Genomic DNA, 21789 nt, shown 5'->3' with positions numbered 1-21789 from the left:
GGTATACTAAGTATACCAAAGCATTATATATGCGATCGGCACATCGCATAGTGAAGTCCCCTGGTGGGACTAAAAAAAAAAAATGTAAAACAGTTAAATAAAGTTTGTGAAAAAAAAAAAAAAAAAAATTCGACAATTTTTTTACAATATAAGACATACCCCGAAAGTAAGACATAGTCGGGCTTTTGGGGATAAAAAGAAAGTAAGACACTGTCTTACTTTCGGGGAAACACGGTATATACAAGAATATAACTACTATAATATTGCCTCCTATGTACAAGAATATAACTACTATAATACTGCCTCCTATGTACAAGAATATAACTACTATAATACTGCCTCCTATGTACAAGAATATAACTACTATAATACTGCCCCTATATAAAAGAATATAACTACTATAATACTGCCTTCTATGTACAAAAATATAACTACTATAATACTGCCTCCTATGTACAAGAATATAACTACTATAATACTTCTCCCTGTGTACAAGAATATAACTACTATAATACTGCCCTCTATGTACAAGAATATAACTACTATAATACTGCCCCCTATGTACAAGAATATAACTACTATAATACTGCCTCCTATATACAAGAATATAACTACTATAATACTGCCCTCTATGTACAAGAATATAACTACTATAATACTGCTCCTATGTACAAGAATATAACAACTATAATACTGCCTCCTATGTACAAGAATATAACTACTATAATACTGCCATCTATGTACAAGAATATAACTACTATAATACTGCCTCCTATGTACAGGAATATAACTACTATAATACTGCCTCCTATATACAAGAATATAACTACTATAATACTGCCCCTATGTACAAGAATATAACTACTATAATACTGCTCCCTATGTTCAAGAGTATGTCTACTATAATACTGCCTCCTATGTACAAGAATATAACTACTATAATACTGCCTCCTATGTACAAGAATATATCTACTATAATACTGCCCCTATATACAAGAATATAACTACTATAATACTGCCTTCTATGTACAAAAATATAACTATTATAATACTGCCTCCTATGTACAAGAATATAACTACTATAATACTTCTCTCTGTGTACAAGAATATAACTACTATAATACTGCCCTCTATGTACAAGAATATAACTACTATAATACTGCCCCCTATGTACAAGAATATAACTACTATAATACTGCCTCCTATATACAAGAATATAACTACTATAATACTGCCCTCTATGTACAAGAATATAACTACTATAATACTGCTCCTATGTACAAGAATATAACAACTATAATACTGACTCCTATGTACAAGAATATAACTACTATAATACTGCCCCTATGTACAAGAATATAACTACTATAATACTGATACCTAGGTACAAGACTATAACTACTATAATACTGCCATCTATGTACAAGAATATAACTACTATAATACTGCCTCCTATGTACAGGAATATAACTACTATAATACTGCCTCCTATATACAAGAATATAACTACTATAATACTGCCCCTATGTACAAGAATATAACTACTATAATACTGCTCCCTATGTACAAGAATATATCTACTATAATACTGCCTCCTATGTACAAGAATATAACTACTATAATACTGCCTCCTATGTACAAGAATATAACTACTATAATACTGCCCCCTATGTACAAGAATATAACAACTATAATACTGCTCCCTATGTACAAGAATATAACAACTATAATACTGCCCCTATGTACAAGAATATAACTACTATAATACTGATACCTAGGTACAAGACTATAACTACTATAATACTGCCATCTATGTACAAGAATATAACTACTATAATACTACTTCTATATACAAGAATATAACTACTATAATATTGCCTCCTATGTACAAGAATATAACTACTATAATACTGCCTCCTATGTACAAGAATATAACTACTATAATACTGCCTCCTATGTACAAGAATATAACTACTATAATACTGCCCCTATATAAAAGAATATAACTACTATAATACTGCCTTCTATGTACAAAAATATAACTACTATAATACTGCCTCCTATGTACAAGAATATAACTACTATAATACTTCTCCCTGTGTACAAGAATATAACTACTATAATACTGCCCTCTATGTACAAGAATATAACTACTATAATACTGCCCCCTATGTACAAGAATATAACTACTATAATACTGCCTCCTATATACAAGAATATAACTACTATAATACTGCCCTCTATGTACAAGAATATAACTACTATAATACTGCTCCTATGTACAAGAATATAACTATAATACTGCCTCCTATGTACAAGAATATAACTACTATAATACTGCCATCTATGTACAAGAATATAACTACTATAATACTGCCTCCTATGTACAGGAATATAACTACTATAATACTGCCTCCTATATACAAGAATATAACTACTATAATACTGCCCCTATGTACAAGAATATAACTACTATAATACTGCTCCCTATGTTCAAGAGTATGTCTACTATAATACTGCCTCCTATGTACAAGAATATAACTACTATAATACTGCCTCCTATGTACAAGAATATATCTACTATAATACTGCCCCTATATACAAGAATATAACTACTATAATACTGCCTTCTATGTACAAAAATATAACTATTATAATACTGCCTCCTATGTACAAGAATATAACTACTATAATACTTCTCTCTGTGTACAAGAATATAACTACTATAATACTGCCCTCTATGTACAAGAATATAACTACTATAATACTGCCCCCTATGTACAAGAATATAACTACTATAATACTGCCTCCTATATACAAGAATATAACTACTATAATACTGCCCTCTATGTACAAGAATATAACTACTATAATACTGCTCCTATGTACAAGAATATAACAACTATAATACTGACTCCTATGTACAAGAATATAACTACTATAATACTGCCCCTATGTACAAGAATATAACTACTATAATACTGATACCTAGGTACAAGACTATAACTACTATAATACTGCCATCTATGTACAAGAATATAACTACTATAATACTGCCTCCTATGTACAGGAATATAACTACTATAATACTGCCTCCTATATACAAGAATATAACTACTATAATACTGCCCCTATGTACAAGAATATAACTACTATAATACTGCTCCCTATGTACAAGAATATATCTACTATAATACTGCCTCCTATGTACAAGAATATAACTACTATAATACTGCCCCCTATGTACAAGAATATAACAACTATAATACTGCTCCCTATGTACAAGAATATAACAACTATAATACTGCCCCTATGTACAAGAATATAACTACTATAATACTGCTCCCTATGTACAAGAATATATCTACTATAATACTGCCTCCTATGTACAAGAATATAACTACTATAATACTGCCTCCTATGTACAAGAATATAACTACTATAATACTGCCCCCTATGTACAAGAATATAACAACTATAATACTGCTCCCTATGTACAAGAATATAACAACTATAATACTGCCCCCTATGTACAAGAATATAACTACTATAATACTGCCTCCTATGTACAAGAATATAACTACTATAATACTGCTCCTATGTACAAGAATATAACTACTATAATACTGCTCCCTATGTACAAGAATATAACAACTATCATACTGCCCCCTGTGGGCCAGAATATAGGTTTAAATTAATAACAGAATCTTCATTTGTTAATGAGGTTGATCTTTAAAGTGTAGCTAAATTTTTGACAAACTTCTGACATGTCATAGTGACATGTCAGAAGTTTGGATTGGTGGGGGTCCGAGCACTGAGACCCCCACCAATCTCTAGAACGAAGCAGCAGAAGGGCTCATGTGAGCGCTCAGCTGCTTCGTGTCTGTTCGACTATTTCCGGAAAGCCGATGTAGTCGGAGTACGGGCTCATAGACTTTCTATTGAGTCCGTACACCGATACATTTATTTCCGGAAAAAGCCAAACAGAGACGAAGCGGCTGAGCGCTCACACGAGCACTTCAGCTGCTTCGTTCTAGCGATTGGTGGGGGTCTCAGTGCTCGGACCCCCACCAATCAAAACTTCTGACATGTCACTATGATATATCAGAAGTTTGTCAAACGTTTAGCTACACTTTTAATTTAGTTTTTTAGTTGTCTGGTTACCTGCAGCGCTGCAGGGAAAATGATATGTCAGCTTCTCTGTATATTCCAAAACACACGGAGCTTCCAGTGGATCCCCCCCCCCCTTCCCCTCTATGATCATCTGACAATTAATGTATTTGATCTATATGATTAACAAGACTGTACGTACCATAGAGGCAGATCATGTAGCTTCTATGGGGCCCTTGGAAATAGGGAGCCTAGTCCTGGTTGGTTCTATCCCCTTTTCCACTAGGTGGCGTGTATCTGTTCATTTCCAGAGGAGCGACATTGTTAGCAAAGAAGTGGGTAGTAAATTGACCCATGGGTCATTGAAAGGGTATGGAGGGGGAAAGAGACAGCAGTCCTGAGTACCATAATAAATGATTTTCATCTTTACTGTGGGGGCCCCTTCTCTTATATATATATATGATGATGATGATCAATATGATTTTACTAAAATACTTATGGTGTTTGTCCTTTTTTGCAGGTTTATGCCCCATCAGCAAGCACTGCCGACTACAATAGGGATTCACCAGGTTATCCATCCTCAAAGCCCCCTGCCAGCACTTTCCCTAGTTCATTCTTCATGCAAGGTAAAGCAATATCAATGGTATCTGTGATTATTACATATTCTTTATATAACGGACGCAATGGTTCCGTTGCACAACGGACACGGCCGACGGACCCATTGACTTCAATGGATTCCGTCTGCTTTCCGTCGGGGTTTCCGTGATTTTATCGGACACATGCTGCACTTTTCTCTCCAGTAATCCCTGCCGGATCTGCAACGGAGGCCCCTAAGGCCATGCTCAGACGTGGCAGAATTTTTCCGCTGCAAATGTTGGTGCAGATTTGGGGCATTTACGCAACGAATCTGCACCAACATTTGCATATTTGACAGGTAATTCAGACGTTGCAGATATCACAGCGGACTTGCCACAGATTTCAGTTTTTGCATTGCAAAGGCTAAAATCTGCAGTGAAATTCCGCTTCTTCTCCGCAATGTAATGTGGAGGCAGCGGAGGGGAAATTCCGCACAGTTATTTTCTGCAACGTCTGAACTAAGTTTCCTAAAAAGGTATAGAAAGAAATGAAAAAAAACGGCTGCTGCAGAATTCAACTGCGAACTGTCCGCAGCGGAATTCAACAGCAATTCCGCCACGTCTGAATGTGCCCTAAGTTAGGCTTCGTTCACATCTGCGTTGGAGGCTCAGTAAGGGCACATTCAGACATGGCAGAATTTCTGTTGAAATTCTGCTGCGGACAGTCCACAGTGGAATTCTGTGCGCTGAAAATCTGCGTCAAATCCGCGACGTGTGAACTCAGCCTTCCTCCACTGTCCGCATCAATGCCGCACAGAATCTGCGTTGCAGATTCTGTTGCGGCTTTGCCTAAAATGTGAAGTAAATTGATGCGGACTAGCCGTTGCGTATTGAGGGGAAGAGGGCTTCCCTTCTCTCTATCAGTGCAAGATAGAGAGAAGGGACAGCCCTTTCCCTAGTAAAAGTAAAAAGAAATTCATACTTACCCGGCCGTTGTCTTGGTGACGCGTCCCTCTTTCGCCATCCAGCCCGACCTCCCTGGATGACGCGCCAGTCCATGTGACCGCTGCAGCCTGTGATTGGCCTGTGATTGGCTGCAGCCGTCACTTGGACTGAAACGTCATCCTGGGAAGCCGCACTGGAGAAAGAAGCAGGGAGTTCTCGGTAAGTAGGAACTTCTATTTTTTTTACAGGTTGATGTATCTTGTGATCGGTAGTCACTGTCCAGGGTGCAGAAACAGTTACTGCCGATCGCTTAACTCTTTCAGCACCCTGGACAGTGACTATTTACTGACGTCGCCTAGCAACGCTCCCGTAATTATGGGTGCACACACGTAGTCACCCGTAATTACGGGAGCCCCATTGACTTCCTCAGTCTGCTGTAGACCTAGAAATACATAGGTCCAGCCAGAATGAAGAAATGTCATGTTAGTAAAACCAATACGCTCCGCAGCACACATAACATGTACATGACATCTGCGGACTTCATTGCGGAATTTAGACTCTCCATTGAAGTCAATGGAGAAATTCCGCAATGAGTCCGCAACAAGTCCGCTACACGTCCGCAACAACCATTGTATGCTGCGGACACCAAATTCTGCACCGCAGCCTATGCTCCGCAGCGGAATTGTCCGCAACGTGTAAACGAACACAACTAAAAAGCTGTGGAAGGCAATGGAGAAACGTGTACGCTGCGGATTTCCGCTGCGGACTGTCTGCAGCGGAATTCCAGAGCAATTCCGCTACGTGTGGTCATGCCCTTACTGGGCCTCCAACGAAGATGTGAACGAAGCCTAACCTAGGGCACATTCAGACGTGGCGGAATTGCTGTTGAATTCCGCTGCGGACAGTCCACAGTGGAATTCTGCAGCAGCCGTTTTTTACATTTGTTTCTATACATTTTTAGGAAACTTAGTTCAGACGTTGCAGAAAATAACTGTGGAAATCAGGCTGCGGTGCAGAATTTTCCCTCCGCAGCATGCTCATTATGCTGCGGAGAAGAAGCGGAATTTCACTGCGTATTTCAGCCTTTGCAATGCAAAAATTGAAATCTGTGGCAAGTCCGCTGTGATATCTGCAACGTCTGAATTACCTGTCAAATATGGAAATGTTGCTGCAGATTCGTTGCGTAATTGCCCCAAATCTGCAGCAACATTTGCAGCGGAAAAATGCCGCCACGTCTGAACATGGCCTTATGCTTCTCACAGCTGAGAGTTTGCTACATTTGTACTTTGTACAGATGTATCCATATTTATCTGGACTTTTAATGCATTAAATACACAGTGTCAGGAAACTTTAACTTTACTTTTTCAATGGCTTTCAATTACTTTTGTTGAGTGACTTCACGCTGCAACAAGTTATCAGAGTCAAGATAAACTTGGCTACATCTGTGGGTTTTCTCATTGGGCTGTCCTCTTCTGTCCTCTTCTGTCCTCTTGTCAAACCTGAGCTTACAGTTCCTGGCCCCCAATGCAAAATCTGTTACACCCCTTCACCTACATACCATGTAATATTTATTCTACTGGTGTCTTCTTATGTTGCAGGGGGGCCACATAAGACAGAAGAGGGCGACTGAATAATATATAATGATGTTTTTGTATTTGGAAGCCCTCTGTATAAGGCTATGTTCGCACGGGGTCTTTTGCCGAGTTTTTTGACGCGGAAACCGCGTCGCAAAACTCGGCAGAAACGGCCCGAGAACGCCTCCCATTGATTTCAATGGGAGGCGTCGGCGTCTTTTTTCCCGCGAGCAGTAAAACTGCCTCGCGGGAAAAAGAAGCGACATGCCCTATCTTCGGGAGCTTCCGCCTCCGACCTCCCATTGACTTCAATGGGAGGCAGGAGAAAGCGTGTTTTATGCCCGCGGCGCTCAATGGCCGCGGGCGAAAAACGGCGCGATAATTGCTGTTCACACTGAGTATTTTGGGGGAGGAATATCTGCCTCAAAATTCAGTTTGGAACTTTGAGGCAGATATTCCTCTCCCAAAATACTCCGTGTGAACATAGCCTAAGAGGCAGCCTGTAGACCTGGTTGTATTGGATGCTGTTGAGCAGTGGATACAATGTATCTTCTATTTTGTGTTACATTGTTTACTGTTACATTGTTTACTGTTACATTGTTTACTGTTACATTGTTTACTGTTACATTGTTTTCTTCTCACATACGCGGCGATGTTCACATATTATGCATTTCTCATTCTTGTATAAGTGTTTTCTCATTGTTGTCGCTCCTCTATTTTTAGATGGTCACCATAGCAGTGACCCTTGGAGTTCGAGTGGAATGAACCAAGCTGGCTATGGAGGGATGTTGGGCAACTCTTCTCATATTCCACAGTCAAGCAGCTACTGCAACTTACATCCACATGACCGTCTGGTAAGGGGATTTTATCTTAATACCAAGTTATTTCTTCATAAGATGTTTCCCCTGCAGTAGTCAGCGGCTACACTCAGCAGAACAGTCCAGAAATAAAGCAAATTATTACTTGTCTTAAAATGAAGTCAGTGAACTTAGCTGCATTGTTTTTTTTATCTGCAGTATTAGGAAATCTACAGGTTTCTGCTCGGTCACTCCCCATGCTTTACACTGCAGCACTGCTTATTTAGAGGCAGCTGTGTACAAACACATGCATGCCACAAGCTTACAAAAACTCAATACATGGAGCACCTACATACATTGTTTTATCATTTATACTGCCCAGTTATTGTTGCAATCACTTGGACAAGAGAAGCATAACACAAATTGATCAGTCTAAGCAGATAGATAGATAGATAGATAGATAGATAGATAGATAGATAGATAGATAGATAGATAGATAGATAGATAGATAGATAGATAGATAGATAGATAGATAGATAGATAGATAGATAGATAAGCAGGGTGGTCTCCTAGCCTGGTTGGAAGACCTTAGACATTAGATAATGCTCAGATGCCACAAACATTCTGCCATGAATTCTCTAATATCTATGATGACTTTTGGTCTTGGTCCAGATCTGAATTGGTGAATAAATCCTATGTCCTATATAGGTGCGCCAGGTGGAATATACAGATCTTTGTATCCAATCTTGAGTGTAACAAAGAGTAAATTCTTCTATTCCCCAAATGGCAGTAGAGCCAAATTAAATGGTCTTATAAAACTGTTTTATCCACACGATGTACAGCAGGGGAGTATAAACATAGATTTTAGATTTTTTAGTAAAGACTTTTGGATTAGCAAACCACAAACAAAGTGATTTACAAGGAATTATATCCATTAACTTGAAGAGAGAAGCAAAAACTACATTTTCTTTCTTCTCTTCCGCATTCACAAGGATAAATGACTCCCAAATCACTGGAAAGTTTTACTGTACGGTTCAAGGCCTTGAAAGGCACTCAGCCTCAAAATTAATTAAGAACTGGCAAGATCACGGCTTAAAAGGTTTGTCCACCTTGGAAAACACCTTTTAATTTGAAAGATCCACTATGGCGCTCATTGAAATCAAAGGGATGCACCTGTGTAATGCATGGATGCCACCGGGGCACTTCTAGGACTAAAGCTGGTCTCAGCAGTGGTTCTCTGCTCTGGGTTATAGAGGAATGTCCCGACAGAAGGAACCCCCTTAGGGCATGACCACACGTGGCGGATTTCCTCCGCAACTGTCCGCATCAATGCCGCACAGAATCTGTGTTGCAGATTCTGCTGCGGATCTGCACAAAATGTGCAGTAAATTGATGCGGACTAGCTGCTGCGGACTGCGGGAAAAGTGCTTCCCTTCTCCCTATCAGTGCAGGATAGAGAGAAGGGACAGCACTTTCCCTAGTGAAAGTAAACGAATTTCATACTTACCGGCCGTTGTCTTGGTGACGCGTCCCTCTTTCGGCATCCAGCTCGACCTCCCTGGATGACGCGCCAGTCCATGTGACCGCTGCAGCCTGTGCTTGGCCTGTGATTGGCTGCAGCCGTCACTTAGACTGAAACGTCATCCTGGGAGGCCGGACTGGAGACAGAAGCAGGGAGTTCTCGGTAAGTATGAACTTCTATTTTTTTTACAGATAGATGTATATTGTGATCGGTAGTCACTGTCCAGGGTGCAGAAACAGTTACTGCCGATCGCTTAACTCTTTCAGCACCCTGGACAGTGACTATTTACAGACGTCTCCTAGCAACGCTCCCGTCATTACTTCCTCAGTCTGGCTGTAGACCTAGAAATACATAGGTCCAGCCAGAATGAAGAAATGTCATGGCAAAAAAGCAAGACGGATCCGCAGCACACATAACATGTGCATGACAGCTGCGGACTTCATTGCGGAACTTAGAATCTCCATTGAAGTCAATGGAGAAATTCCGCCATGAGTCCGCCACTGCTCCGCAACAGACAGAGCATGCTGCGGACACCAAATTCCGCTCCGCAGCCTATGCTCCGCAGCGGAATGTTACGCATCGTCTAAACGAACACTTCTAAATAGAAGTGGAAGTCAATGCAGAAACGGCTCCGCTGCGGATTAACGCTGCGGAGTGTCCGCAGCGGAATTTAAGTGAAATTCCGCCACGTGTGAACCCAGCCTTATAGATATACTGATGTAGCACATTTTAACTTATCACTTAGCACAACAAAAGGCATTGAAAAAGTCAAGTTAAAGTTTCTTGCCGCAGTCTCAAGTTAAAGACTGATACATCTGTACCCTATTAAGGCAAAGAGAGAGGATTTGTTCAAAATGGACAACCCCTTTAAATGGATATACCAGGCAAAAACATTTATTACCTGTCCACTATAATTAAAAGCTGGATCGGTGAAGATTCGACTGCTGGGATCCCCACCGATCGATAGAACAGGAAACCCCAGTTCCGAGTCCAACGACCACATGACTACAGCTTGGGCCTCCTTGACACAAGGGCCCATTTGCGACTGCAAGTTCTGCACCCCTTATACCTTCACAGCAGTGTAGCCATATTCTCTATCATTTTCTGCCAAAGGTAATCGCCCCCTCTGCTGGTTCTATCTTCTCCCAAATTTGAAGGTCTCGACTTTACACATGTCTGCGATGTTTGTTGAGCAAGATTACAATAATGGAGAGCTTAGGGTTGAGAAGGAACGATATAATGGAAGGAAATTGAATGGCTACAAAGAAACTTCCACAAATCGGATGGCGGAGTGAAAACATAAAGGATGTGTTGTGTGTGTGTAATGTGCTCCGTCATTGTGAGTCTGTTAATTGTATTAAGAACTGCTGAATCTGGTCCTTGTTTGTCATCCTTACAGAGCTATCCATCACACTCCTCAACGGACATCAATTCTAGTCTTCCTCCAATGTCCACATTTCACCGTAGCGGCACCAATCACTATAACACCTCTTCCTGTACGCCGCCTGCCAATGGAACAGAAAGTATTATGTGTAAGTTTCCTTCTCCTTGTACCAGTAATTTTTAACACATTTAACACAGGTGCATGACTTGTTTCAAGACACAGCTCTGATATATTCTGTAACTGTAACAAGCCCTGCACCTGTGTGACCATCACATGACCAGGGCTGGTAGCAATTTGGTGGCTTTAGAGAGGCCATATTGTAATGATACAGCATTAGACTTAACTTGGAGCTGATGAGAGGTAAAGAAGAGGAACTAATACAATATATTAGCATGGGCATATATACAGTAGAGGTTGACCATGCCACTGCTATGCGGCCCCTAGAAAGAGGGGCCCCTTTCCAGATTGGTCTCATCATTAATTTAATGGGTGGTGAGAACCTGCAGAGGGAAGTGGTACTCGAGTCATGAAATTTGGGCACTAGGACCTTTTGATTCTAGTGGTTACTGTAAGTGTTATGGTGTCAAGCAGCTGCTGAAAGGGGCATCATTTTTATCATTGCCCCCCCCCCCCCGGTCCTCTATGTCCACCACTGCAAATAAGGTTTTATATAACAGGCTAAACTAAGAAGGACTTTATATTGCGTTGTCAATGTTTCCTCTGGAAATTTCCGCCGTCTAGAAGAGTAGATATTATAATAATGAACAGCAGCATTTCAATTGTTCAGGTTCGTCATTGTCCTGAAAGGGGATGATAGACTGCTTCATTACCGAGCTGAAAATCTCCATTTTCCATGTATCCGTATTCACATATTCGCCATCTGTATATTAATTATGCAAGCGCGACGTCGAATTCTTCAAACTTTCTTTCTTCACATATAAAGTAACCTCACAAGCCTCCAACTGTGAAAACATATTTAGAATTGGACTCTGAGGCTGCTTTCCTGCATCTGTTGTAATTGATAACAAATCTCATACTGTTTGCATTCACTTTGTATCTTGAGCGGTTCCACACATAAATCAGTGGTCTTTTTCCATACAGAGACGCTACGAGGGGCCTCTCCATTGCCTCTTCTCTCTTCCTTCCTTCCCTCTTGTCTGCGCTGAGTTTCACCTTCCGTCTTTGGGGGAACAGAAGCTGAGACTTTCATTGGAAACGTAGCTTGTCCCGGTTTTGATGTCATAACTCCTAAGTGCAGGTTGAGATTCTTACTGTCCTCCGAACAGATATTACATAGACGTTTCTCTACTTCTTTCTTTCTTTCTTTCTTTCTTTCTTTCTTTCTTTCTTTCTTTCTTTCTTTCTTTCTTTCTTTCTTTCTTTCTTTCTTTCTTTCTTTCTTTCTTTCTTCTCTATCTCCCTTACTTTCTTTCTTTCTTTTTTATCTCTCTCTCCCCCTTACTTATTTCTTGCTTTCTATTTCCTTTGTTCTTTTTCTCTCTTTTTTTCTTTCTTTTTCTCTTTCTTTCTATCTTTTTCTCTTTTTCTTTCTTTCTTTCTTTCTTTCTTTCTTTCTTTCTTTCTTTCTTTCTTTCTTTCTTTCTTTCTTTCTTTCTTTCTTTCTTTCTTTCTTTCCGCTTTCTTTCTATATTTCTTTTTTCTTCCTTGTTTCCTTCCTTTTCTCTCTATCTATCTGTCTGTCTTTCTCTTTCCTTCCTTATTTTCATCTTTTCTTTCTTATCTTTCTTTCTTTCTTTCTCCCTCCTCCTCCTGACTGTTCACTCACTTTGAAATTACTGCTCAGCTCACTGAGGGATCAGGTTACAGCTGCCAAAAGATATCCCTTTTGTAATGATAGTGGTAGGGAAACGGACAAGTGAGCCCTAATCTACCCACCACTCTGTCCCTGCCTACTTGCAACGACCCGCCCTAGGCGACGGGGTACAACTGGGCGGCGGTCCCTACGCTCAGTAAGTGCACGAGACAAACATACAAGGGAATATAAAGCAAAGGGAAGGGGCAGTTGCCCACGGCAACACCGTGAGCAACAGAGTGGTGAACGAGCCAAGTCAAACCAGGAGAGCACGAGGTACCAAACGCAGAGCAGAAGAGTAGTCAGAAAGCCAGGGTCAGAATGGAGCAGGATCAAATAGTAGGAGCTGTAGCTGGGCCAGGAAACCACACGGAAAGAATCACAAGCAAGGAGGAACAGGAAAGGCAGGTATAAATAGACAGAGGGCGGGAGCTAGCTGAGTCTGGCCAGGCTGCGATAAGCTCTCCCACTCCTAAGCCTGCCAGCCTGAGTGGTGGAAGCTGGAGTCAGTCTCAGAGAGATAGACTCAGGTGAAGACTGATTAACTATGGAAGTTAACCCCGAAGCTGTGCCTGGCAGATCCTTTACAGTACCCCCCCCCTTTTATGAGGGGCCACCGGACCCTTTCTAAGTGGACCTGGTTTACTAGGGAAACGAAGGTGGAACTTCCTGACCAATACCCCAGCGTGAACATCCCGGGCGGGTACCCAAGTCCTCTCCTCAGGCCCGTATCCTCTCCCATGGACCAGGTACTGGAGGGAGCCTTGGACCATCTTGCTGTCCACAATCTTGGCCACCTCGAATTCCACCCCCTCAGGGGTGAGAACGGGAACAGGAGGTTTACTCGAGGGAGCCAAGGACGGGGAGCAGCGTTTAAGGAGGGAGGCATGAAACACGTCGTGTATACGAAAAGATGGGGGTAACTCCAGCCGGAAGGAGACAGGATTGAGGACTTCAATGACCTTATACGGCCCAATAAACCGCGGAGCAAACTTCTTGGACGGGACCTTAAGACGCAAGTTCCTAGACGATAACCACACCAGATCCCCGACCATAAACAAGGGGTTAGCAGAACGTTTTCTATCAGCCTGAGTTTTTTGTACGCTCTGGGACGCCTCTAGGTTCTTCTGAACCTGGGCCCAGACTGTGCACAGTTCCCGAAGAAACGACCTCTACCTCGGGATTGTTGGAACTACCAGGTGAAACGGAGGAGAACCGTGGATTAAACCCAAAATTACAGAAAAATGGGGAGACCCCTGACGAGTTACTGACCCGGTTATTAAGGGAAAATTCAGCGAGGGGAATGAATGAGACCCAATCATATTGACAGTCAGAAAACACCTTAAATATTGTTCTAGAGATTGATTAGTCCTCTCAGTTTGGCCATTGGTTTCAGGATGGAAAGCAGAGGAGAAGGACAGATCAATCTCCAACTTCTTACAGAAGGCTCTCCAAAACAAAGAAACAAATTGTACCCCTCTGTCCGAAACAATATTGACAGGGACCCCATGGAGACGGAGGATGTGTTTGACAAACAAGGTAGCTAACATCTTGGCGTTGGGTAGTTTCTTGAGGGGCACAAAGTGGCACATCTTACTGAAGTGGTCTACTACCACCCACACCACCGACTTGCCTTGGGATGGAGGCAAATCGGTGATAAAATCCATGGAGATATGTGTCCAAGGTCTCTGGGGAATGGGCAACGAACGTAGTAAGCCCGCTGGTCGGGACCTGGGAGTCTTGGACCTAGCACAAACCTCACAAGCGGCGACGTAGGCCTTAACGTCTTTAGGCAACCCAGGCCACCAATAGTTTCTGGCAATGAGGAGTTTGGTACCCAGGATGCCTGGATGACCAGATAGTGCGGAGTCATGATTTTCCCTAAGTACCCTTAGCCGGTATTGCAGGGGAACAAACAGCTTGTCCTCAGGAAAGTTCCCGGGAGCTGAACCTTGATCAGCTGCAATTTCAGAGACTAAATCAGAATCAATAGAGGAAATGATTATACCGGGAGGCAAAATACAAGCAGGATCTTCCTCCGAAGGAGGGCTGGACATGAAGCTACGCGACAGTGCATCGGCCTTAATATTTTTAGACCCAGCCCTATAGGTAACCAAAAAGTTGAATCTGGTAAAAAATAGCGCCCATCGAGCTTGTCTCGGGTTTAGCCTCCGGGCAGATTCTAGGAAAACCAGATTCTTGTGGTCGGTAAGGACCGTTACCTGGTGCCTAGCCCCCTCCAGGAAGTGGCGCCACTCTTCAAATGCCCATTTAATGGCTAAGAGTTCGCGGTTGCCAATATCATAGTTACTCTCAGTGGGCGAAAACTTCCTGGAGAAGTAGGCACAGGGGCGGAGATGGGTGAGGGACCTGGTACCCTGGGACAAGACAGCCCCCACTCCCACCTCGGATGTGTCAACTTCCACGATAAATGGCTCCATTTGGTTGGGCTGAACCAGCACCGGGGCCGAGATAAAGCACTTCTTAAGGATCTCGAAAGCCTGGACAGCCTCTGGAGACCAGTGGAGGAGATCAGCACCTTTGCGAGTGAGGTCCGTAAGAGGCTTAGCGATGACCGAGAAGTTAGCAATGAATCTCCTGTAATAATTAGTGAACCCCAAAAAACACTGTAACGCCTTCAGGGAGGCAGGTTGGACCCATTCCGCCACAGCCTGAACCTTGGCGGGGTCCATGCGGAATTCATGAGGAGTGAGGATTTGACCCAAAAATGGTATCTCCTGTACCCCAAACACACATTTTTCGGTTTTTGCAAACAGTTTGTTTTCCCGAAGGACCTGGAGCACCTTCCTGACATGCTCAATGTGGGAGGGCCAGTCCTTGGAAAACACCAGTATGTCATCAAGGTACACTACAAGAAATATCCCCAGGTAATCTCTCAAAATCTCATTTATGAAATTCTGGAAGACCGCCGGCGCATTACACAACCCAAAGGGCATGACGAGGTATTCGAAATGACCTTCGGGCGTGTTAAACACAGTCTTCCACTCATCCCCCTCTTTGATGCGGATAAGGTTATACGCCCCCCGTAGATCAAACTTAGAGAACCATTGGGCCCCCTGAACCTGATTAAAGAGATCAGGAATCAAAGGAAGAGGATACTGGTTCCTTACAGTGACCTTATTCAGGTTACGGTAGTCAATGCATGGCCTAAGACCACCATCTTTCTTCCCTACGAAGAAGAAGCCAGCACCTACCGGAAAAGTAGAGGGGCGAATGTAACCCTTGGCCAGGGATTCCTGGATATACTCTCTCATGGCTTCACGTTCGGGACAAGAAAGATTAAATATCCTACCCTTAGGAAGCTTAGCTCCTGGTACCAATTCGATAGCGCAATCGTATTCTCTATGAGGAGGTAACACTTCGGAGGCCTCCTTAGAGAAAACATCAGCGAAGTCCCGAACAAACTCAGGTAGCGTGTTCACCTCCTGAGGGGGAGAAATAGAATTAACAGAAAAACATGACGTCAAACATTCATTACCCCATTTGGTAAGCTCCCCAGTATTCCAGTCAAACGTGGGATTATGCAACTGCAACCAGGGAAGGCCTAAAACCAAATCGGACGATAATCCCTGCATCAACAGTACAGAGCACTGCTCCAAATGCATGGAGCCAACAAGGAGTTCAAAAACAGGGGTATGCTGTGTAAAATAACCATTAGCAAGAGGAGTGGAGTCGATACCCACTACCGGGACAGGTTTAGGCAGATCAATCAAAGGCATAGCAAGAGACATAGCAAATTCCACAGACATGATATTAGCAGAAGACCCTGAATCCACGAAGGCACTGCCGGTAGCAGACCCACCACCAAAAGAGACCTGAAAGGGAAGCAATATCTTATTACGTTTCATATTTACGGGAAATACCTGTGCGCCCAAGTGACCTCCCCGATGATCACTTAGGCGCGGAAGTTCTCCGGCTGCATTCTTACGCTTAGGACAGTTGTTCACTTGATGCTTGTCATCCCCACAGTAGAAGCAGAGACCATTCTTCCTGCGGAAATCTCTACGTTGTTGGGGGGACACGAAGGCCCCGAGTTGCATAGGTACCTCTGAGTCTTCTGGGAAAGAACGAAGCAACGGAACCTCGGGAGGCATCATGGGGGAGTCGGAGGAGAAAACACATAAATGTTCGCGTTGTCGTTCCCTGAGACGTCGGTCAAGTCGTACCGCTAAAGCCATAACCTGGTCTAGGGAGTCAGAAGAGGGATAGCTAACTAGCAGGTCTTTCAGGGCATTCGACAGACCCAACCTAAACTGGCACCTTAAGGCAGGGTCATTCCACCGAGAAGCTACGCACCACTTCCTAAAGTCAGAACAATACTCCTCAACAGGTCTCTTACCCTGACGTAAGGTCACCAGCTGACTCTCGGCAAAGGCAGTCTTGTCAGTCTCGTCATAAATGAGTCCGAGAGCAGAAAAGAAAAGATCAACGGAGGAAAGTTCAGGGGCGTCAGGAGCCAAGGAGAAGGCCCATTCTTGGGGCCCGTCCTGGAGCCGGGACATAATTATACCCACTCGCTGACTCTCAGAACCTGAGGAGTGGTGCTTTAAGCGAAAGTAAAGCCTGCAACTCTCCCGAAAGGAGAGAAAAGCCCTCCGGTCCCCTGAGAACCGGTCGGGCAACTTGAGGTGGGGTTCAGGAGTTGAGGTGAGGGGAACTACCAAGGTAGCATCAGGCTGGTTGACCTTCTGAGCCAGGGCCTGGACCTGTAGGGAGAGACCCTGCATTTGCTGAGCCAGGGTCTCAAGGGGGTCCATAGTAGTGTCAGGGACCAGGGTAGACTAGGTATATGGGCTTGTGATTATGTAATGATAGGGGTAGGGAAACGGACAAGTGAGCCCTAATCTACCCGCCACTCTGTCCCTGCCTATTTGCAATGACCCGCCCTAGGCGACGGGGTACAACTGGGCGGGGGTCCCTACGCTCAGTAAGTGCACGAGACAAACATACAAGGGAATATAAAGCAAAGGGAAGGGGCAGTTGCCCACGGCAACACCGTGAGCAACAGAGTGGTGAACGAGCCAAGTCAAACCAGGAGAGCACGAGGTACCAAACGCAGAGCAGAAGAGTAGTCAGAAAGCCAGGGTCAGAATGGAGCAGGATCAAATAGTAGGAGCTGTAGCTGGGCCAGGAAACCACACGGAAAGAATCACAAGCAAGGAGGAACAGGAAAGGCAGGTATAAATAGACAGAGGGCGGGAGCTAGCTGAGTCTGGCCAGGCTGCGATAGGCTCTCCCACTCCTAAGCCTGCCAGCCTGAGTGGTGGAAGCTGGAGTCAGTCTCAGAGAGATAGACTCAGGTGAAGACTGATTACCTATGGAAGTTAACCCCGAAGCTGTGCCTGGCAGATCCTTTACACCTTTAGAGGGAAGAGGGGAGGAGGCAGCAGGAGCAGAGTGAGAGAGCGACAGAGAGATGCTGCTGCAGCTTCCTAGTAAGTGTTGTATCTCATCCCAGTGCTGGATTAACAGTTACACTGCTCAATGCTGCTGTACCTTCTAAGTAAATGTTATATGTCACTCCAGTTCTGGATTCACAGCTACACTGCTTATTACTGCTGTATATTCTTTTCCATGTTGCTTCTTTATGTGATCGAGAAAGAAGAGCAGGATTCTCCTCTTCTCTGTGTGCAGTGTATAGAAGACATGATAGCATTTAGACTCTACCCACTAGCTCAGAGGCAACTAAGAATTAGAGAGAGACCGCAGAGGGGAAACACTCTAAAAAATGCAGAATACAAAAATGCAGAATAAATGAAAATATAATGGCCAGAAATAGTGTTATTCCTCATATAAACACACATGACAGCTTTTTCTGAAGAGTCACCTGAAAAGATTAGGTACCCTTAAAGGGGTTATCCAGAGAGATAAAATTGAAAGTCTATCCTTAGGATAACACATCAATATTTTTTCAGTGGGGGTCCGACTCTTGGCACCCCCATCGATCAGCTGTTTAAACGGCCCATGGTGCTGCTTCCGCTTTATTCCTTTCACCGCGCCGTACCACGACATGTAAGTGCCTTCAGAGCGAGAGGCTCCCTCTGTCACCCCCATCAGCACCCCTGCGATTATGTGGTGCCAATAGTTTCCATGTTAGCCTAACAAAGGCCCCCAGGTCTGCCCTCCGTGTATGCCTACACTGTGTATGCCAGAGACAGTTTTACACTGACAGGCATAATACACTGCAGAAATATTGCAGTGTATTATAAAAGCGATCAAACAAACATATAGTAAAGTCCCAAAATGGGGGAAAAAAAAGGTTAGAAATTGTTTAATAAAATTAATAATAAAGAAAATAAAAAACCCAAGTAAAAAAATTAAACACTTACTTTTTCCCCTTACTAAATGCTTTATTATGAAAAAAAACCAACACTAAAATACACATTGGTGGTGCCGCGTCCCGAACTTTAAAACGATGATACAATTACATACTAGTATTGCCCAAATGGTGGTCTTGGGCACTCATGGGTCCCTGCTGTGCAGACCTCTTATGCCTGCCTTGCTTCCGAGTCCCCAGGGGGGGGGGGGCAACTTCATAGGTTAATGATTGGGCAGGAGCTCCCTATACACTGACTTCTCCTTCCACTCATAGAGAACAGAGGAGCTAGCACTCATTGATGGAATCAAGGACCACATTTGAGACCCCTATATTATGTAGGGTTGACTACCTCTAGTATATCACTAATAACCAGTGTGTCTGAAATCTGGCGTTTATGATAAAATACAATAAATCATATGTTGATATAACAGGTGGAGTTGAACAATTGTGTGAATGTGTCTACAGAAGGAAGTAGCAGCTACAATGAAAATCAGGATTTGCTTATCGATCCACACATAGTAATGCAGTTGAGAGCCTCAGGTTCTGAAGCCCCCAATAAATGGTATTACATAATTTAATGGCATTGAGAAAGGTTGAAGGACAGAGAAATTTTGTGTCAGGAGGTTTGAAGGGTGTGACGTTGGGGAGGAGTTCTTTGGAGTGATATACTGTTTCATATCAAAGGTGCAGCACAAGAGAAGACTTTAGGATTTCAAAGTGAAAAAATGAAATCAGAGGAGGGAAGATAAAAAAAATCAGATGGGTGGATGTGTTTGTGATTTTTTTTAAGACGTCACCCTCCTGCGTGTCCATCACATCATTTATTTCGACTTTCTTATTCTCTTTCAATGTGGCTTGTGTTGTCTTCTTAAGTTAATGATGACATTCAGAACACATTGAGCCTGTGTGTTTATTAGCTGTTGCATTCTCTAAATTTTGCAATGTAAGTCTAGAACTGTTTCCATCTCCTAGGGGGGGGGGGGGCATCTGTAGAGTCTATCCGGTTAAAGTAATAGGATAATACCCAATAGCTTCCAATCCTGGGCTTTGTAAGTAACAAAATTGCCAATTGTAGCAGAGCATGACCTAAGTCATCCCACATTCTACCTAAAAACACCCATTCGGGGTATAGTCCTATCTTTTGTTATTTCCTAAACTGGTTCAGCATTCAGATTTATCATGCAACAGCTCTAACTTGAGCTAAGATAGATATTATTATAGCGAACTTAGGGCTTATATAGGAGCTGATTGGGAATTGCCATTATTAAATAGGAACCGTCACCTCTCCTGACATGCCTATTTTAGTAAATACTTGTATGCCCCATAAAATAACAATTCTGGAGCATCTTTTCTTAGAAATCTGCGTTGGACTGTTCCTCTATTTTCACTCCTAGAAATTTATAAATAAATTGACAACTGGGTGTTCCCATTTCCATGGTCAATGGGGTGTGTCCCAACGCAGTCCCACTCTGTCACCTCGGATTATACATTGTCCGTCTGTGTAGGCACAACCCTCCCAATTGATAACACCCAATTGTCAATTTGTTTATAAGTTTCTAGGAGGAATAACAGAGGAAAAGATGAAAAGTTATTTCATGGCGAATACACTTATTTACTCAAACAGACATGTCAGGAGAGATGACAGCTCCTCTTTAAATGGGTTTACCAGTTTAGAAGAAACATTTTCATATACCCTATTATGAAAATTCTGAGTTTATATAGAAGGGTCCTCTGTTCAAGGTCCTCATCTCTTGGTCAGAGTGGAGAGCGGCTACAAAGAGCGTCTCTTGCCCTGGAGGTCCTGTCCTGCATTACACAGACACATCAATTCATATAAATGGACACTGTAATGCTTTGATTCTCCACTGGTGGCGCTGCCGGGAAATAGAATACTTACTACTCAGTTTCTCCTCAGATAATAGCTGGTTGCTGAGGATCCTAGGAGTGGGACACTTGGTTATCCCTAACAAATAGGGATTGTCCAAAGTGGAGAACCTATTTAAGACCCCCTTTCACATATGTCCGGTGATCCAGTTGTGTTTCCCTCTGGCGTGGTAAAGAAAGATGAGGAAAACTGATGCCAGAACTGATCTTATGCTTTCCTAGGGGAGCCATTTTGCTGTATCGGAGCACCAAAATGCTATCAGTTGTGTTGGGCCTAAGGTATAAAACAATTGGGCGGACACAGCTAATATATGTGAACCCAGCCTAAGAAGGAAATTAAAAGGAAACTTTGGTATTAGCCATTCATTAGCCAGTAGATGACCAGGCCAGTTCCCCTTTATTCTGTGCTGTCAGTCCTTGAGTAGAGGAGGTAGAATCGAGTACAAACGCAACCAGATCTTCTAAACTAACTAGGTAGCGGAAAATGGGGGCCAGGAAAGTGCTATGCATGATATGATATTTTTGTTTGTTAAAGAGAACATTGTGTTTGCCTGTTTTATCGAGGATGACCATCCAAAGCCCAATTTTTTGGCCAAAGCCATCAAGAAGCTGGCTATGTAGGTGGGAAGTAATTTCATAATTCCAACAATCATATCAACAAAAAATGTTGAAGAACTCTCAATGACCATCAATGTTGGGGAGAAATCTACCATGTATGGCCACGCCTAGTTGCTGTGTTGGGCTATAAAAACAAAAAACCACTAGCAAGCAGAGTCGTAACGTGGAGCTCTCAGGCCTCAATGAAAAATCTGTAACAGTCCCCGCTTCTACCATGGGCCATTTAT

At 42.9% G+C, this 21789-nt stretch overlaps 1 protein-coding gene across 8 annotated transcripts in view; it reads left to right on the top strand.

Moving 5' to 3' along the window:
* The window catches only part of TCF4 (transcription factor 4), a 406052-nt gene that overhangs the window by 324586 nt on the left and 59677 nt on the right, over positions 1-21789 (top strand). For all 8 annotated transcript variants that reach the window (XM_075841364.1, XM_075841349.1, XM_075841341.1 and 5 more), the window contains 3 exons: positions 4631-4736; positions 7928-8058; positions 10923-11055. In XM_075841364.1, the coding sequence (XP_075697479.1) occupies positions 4631-4736; positions 7928-8058; positions 10923-11055 (370 nt within the window). The remainder of the gene's footprint in view (positions 1-4630; positions 4737-7927; positions 8059-10922; positions 11056-21789) is intronic.

This window comes from Rhinoderma darwinii, chromosome 1 (assembly GCF_050947455.1).
Source record: "Rhinoderma darwinii isolate aRhiDar2 chromosome 1, aRhiDar2.hap1, whole genome shotgun sequence".
Classification (NCBI taxonomy): Eukaryota; Metazoa; Chordata; class Amphibia; order Anura; family Rhinodermatidae; genus Rhinoderma; species Rhinoderma darwinii.
This window is presented reverse-complemented; position numbering and strand designations above follow the sequence as displayed.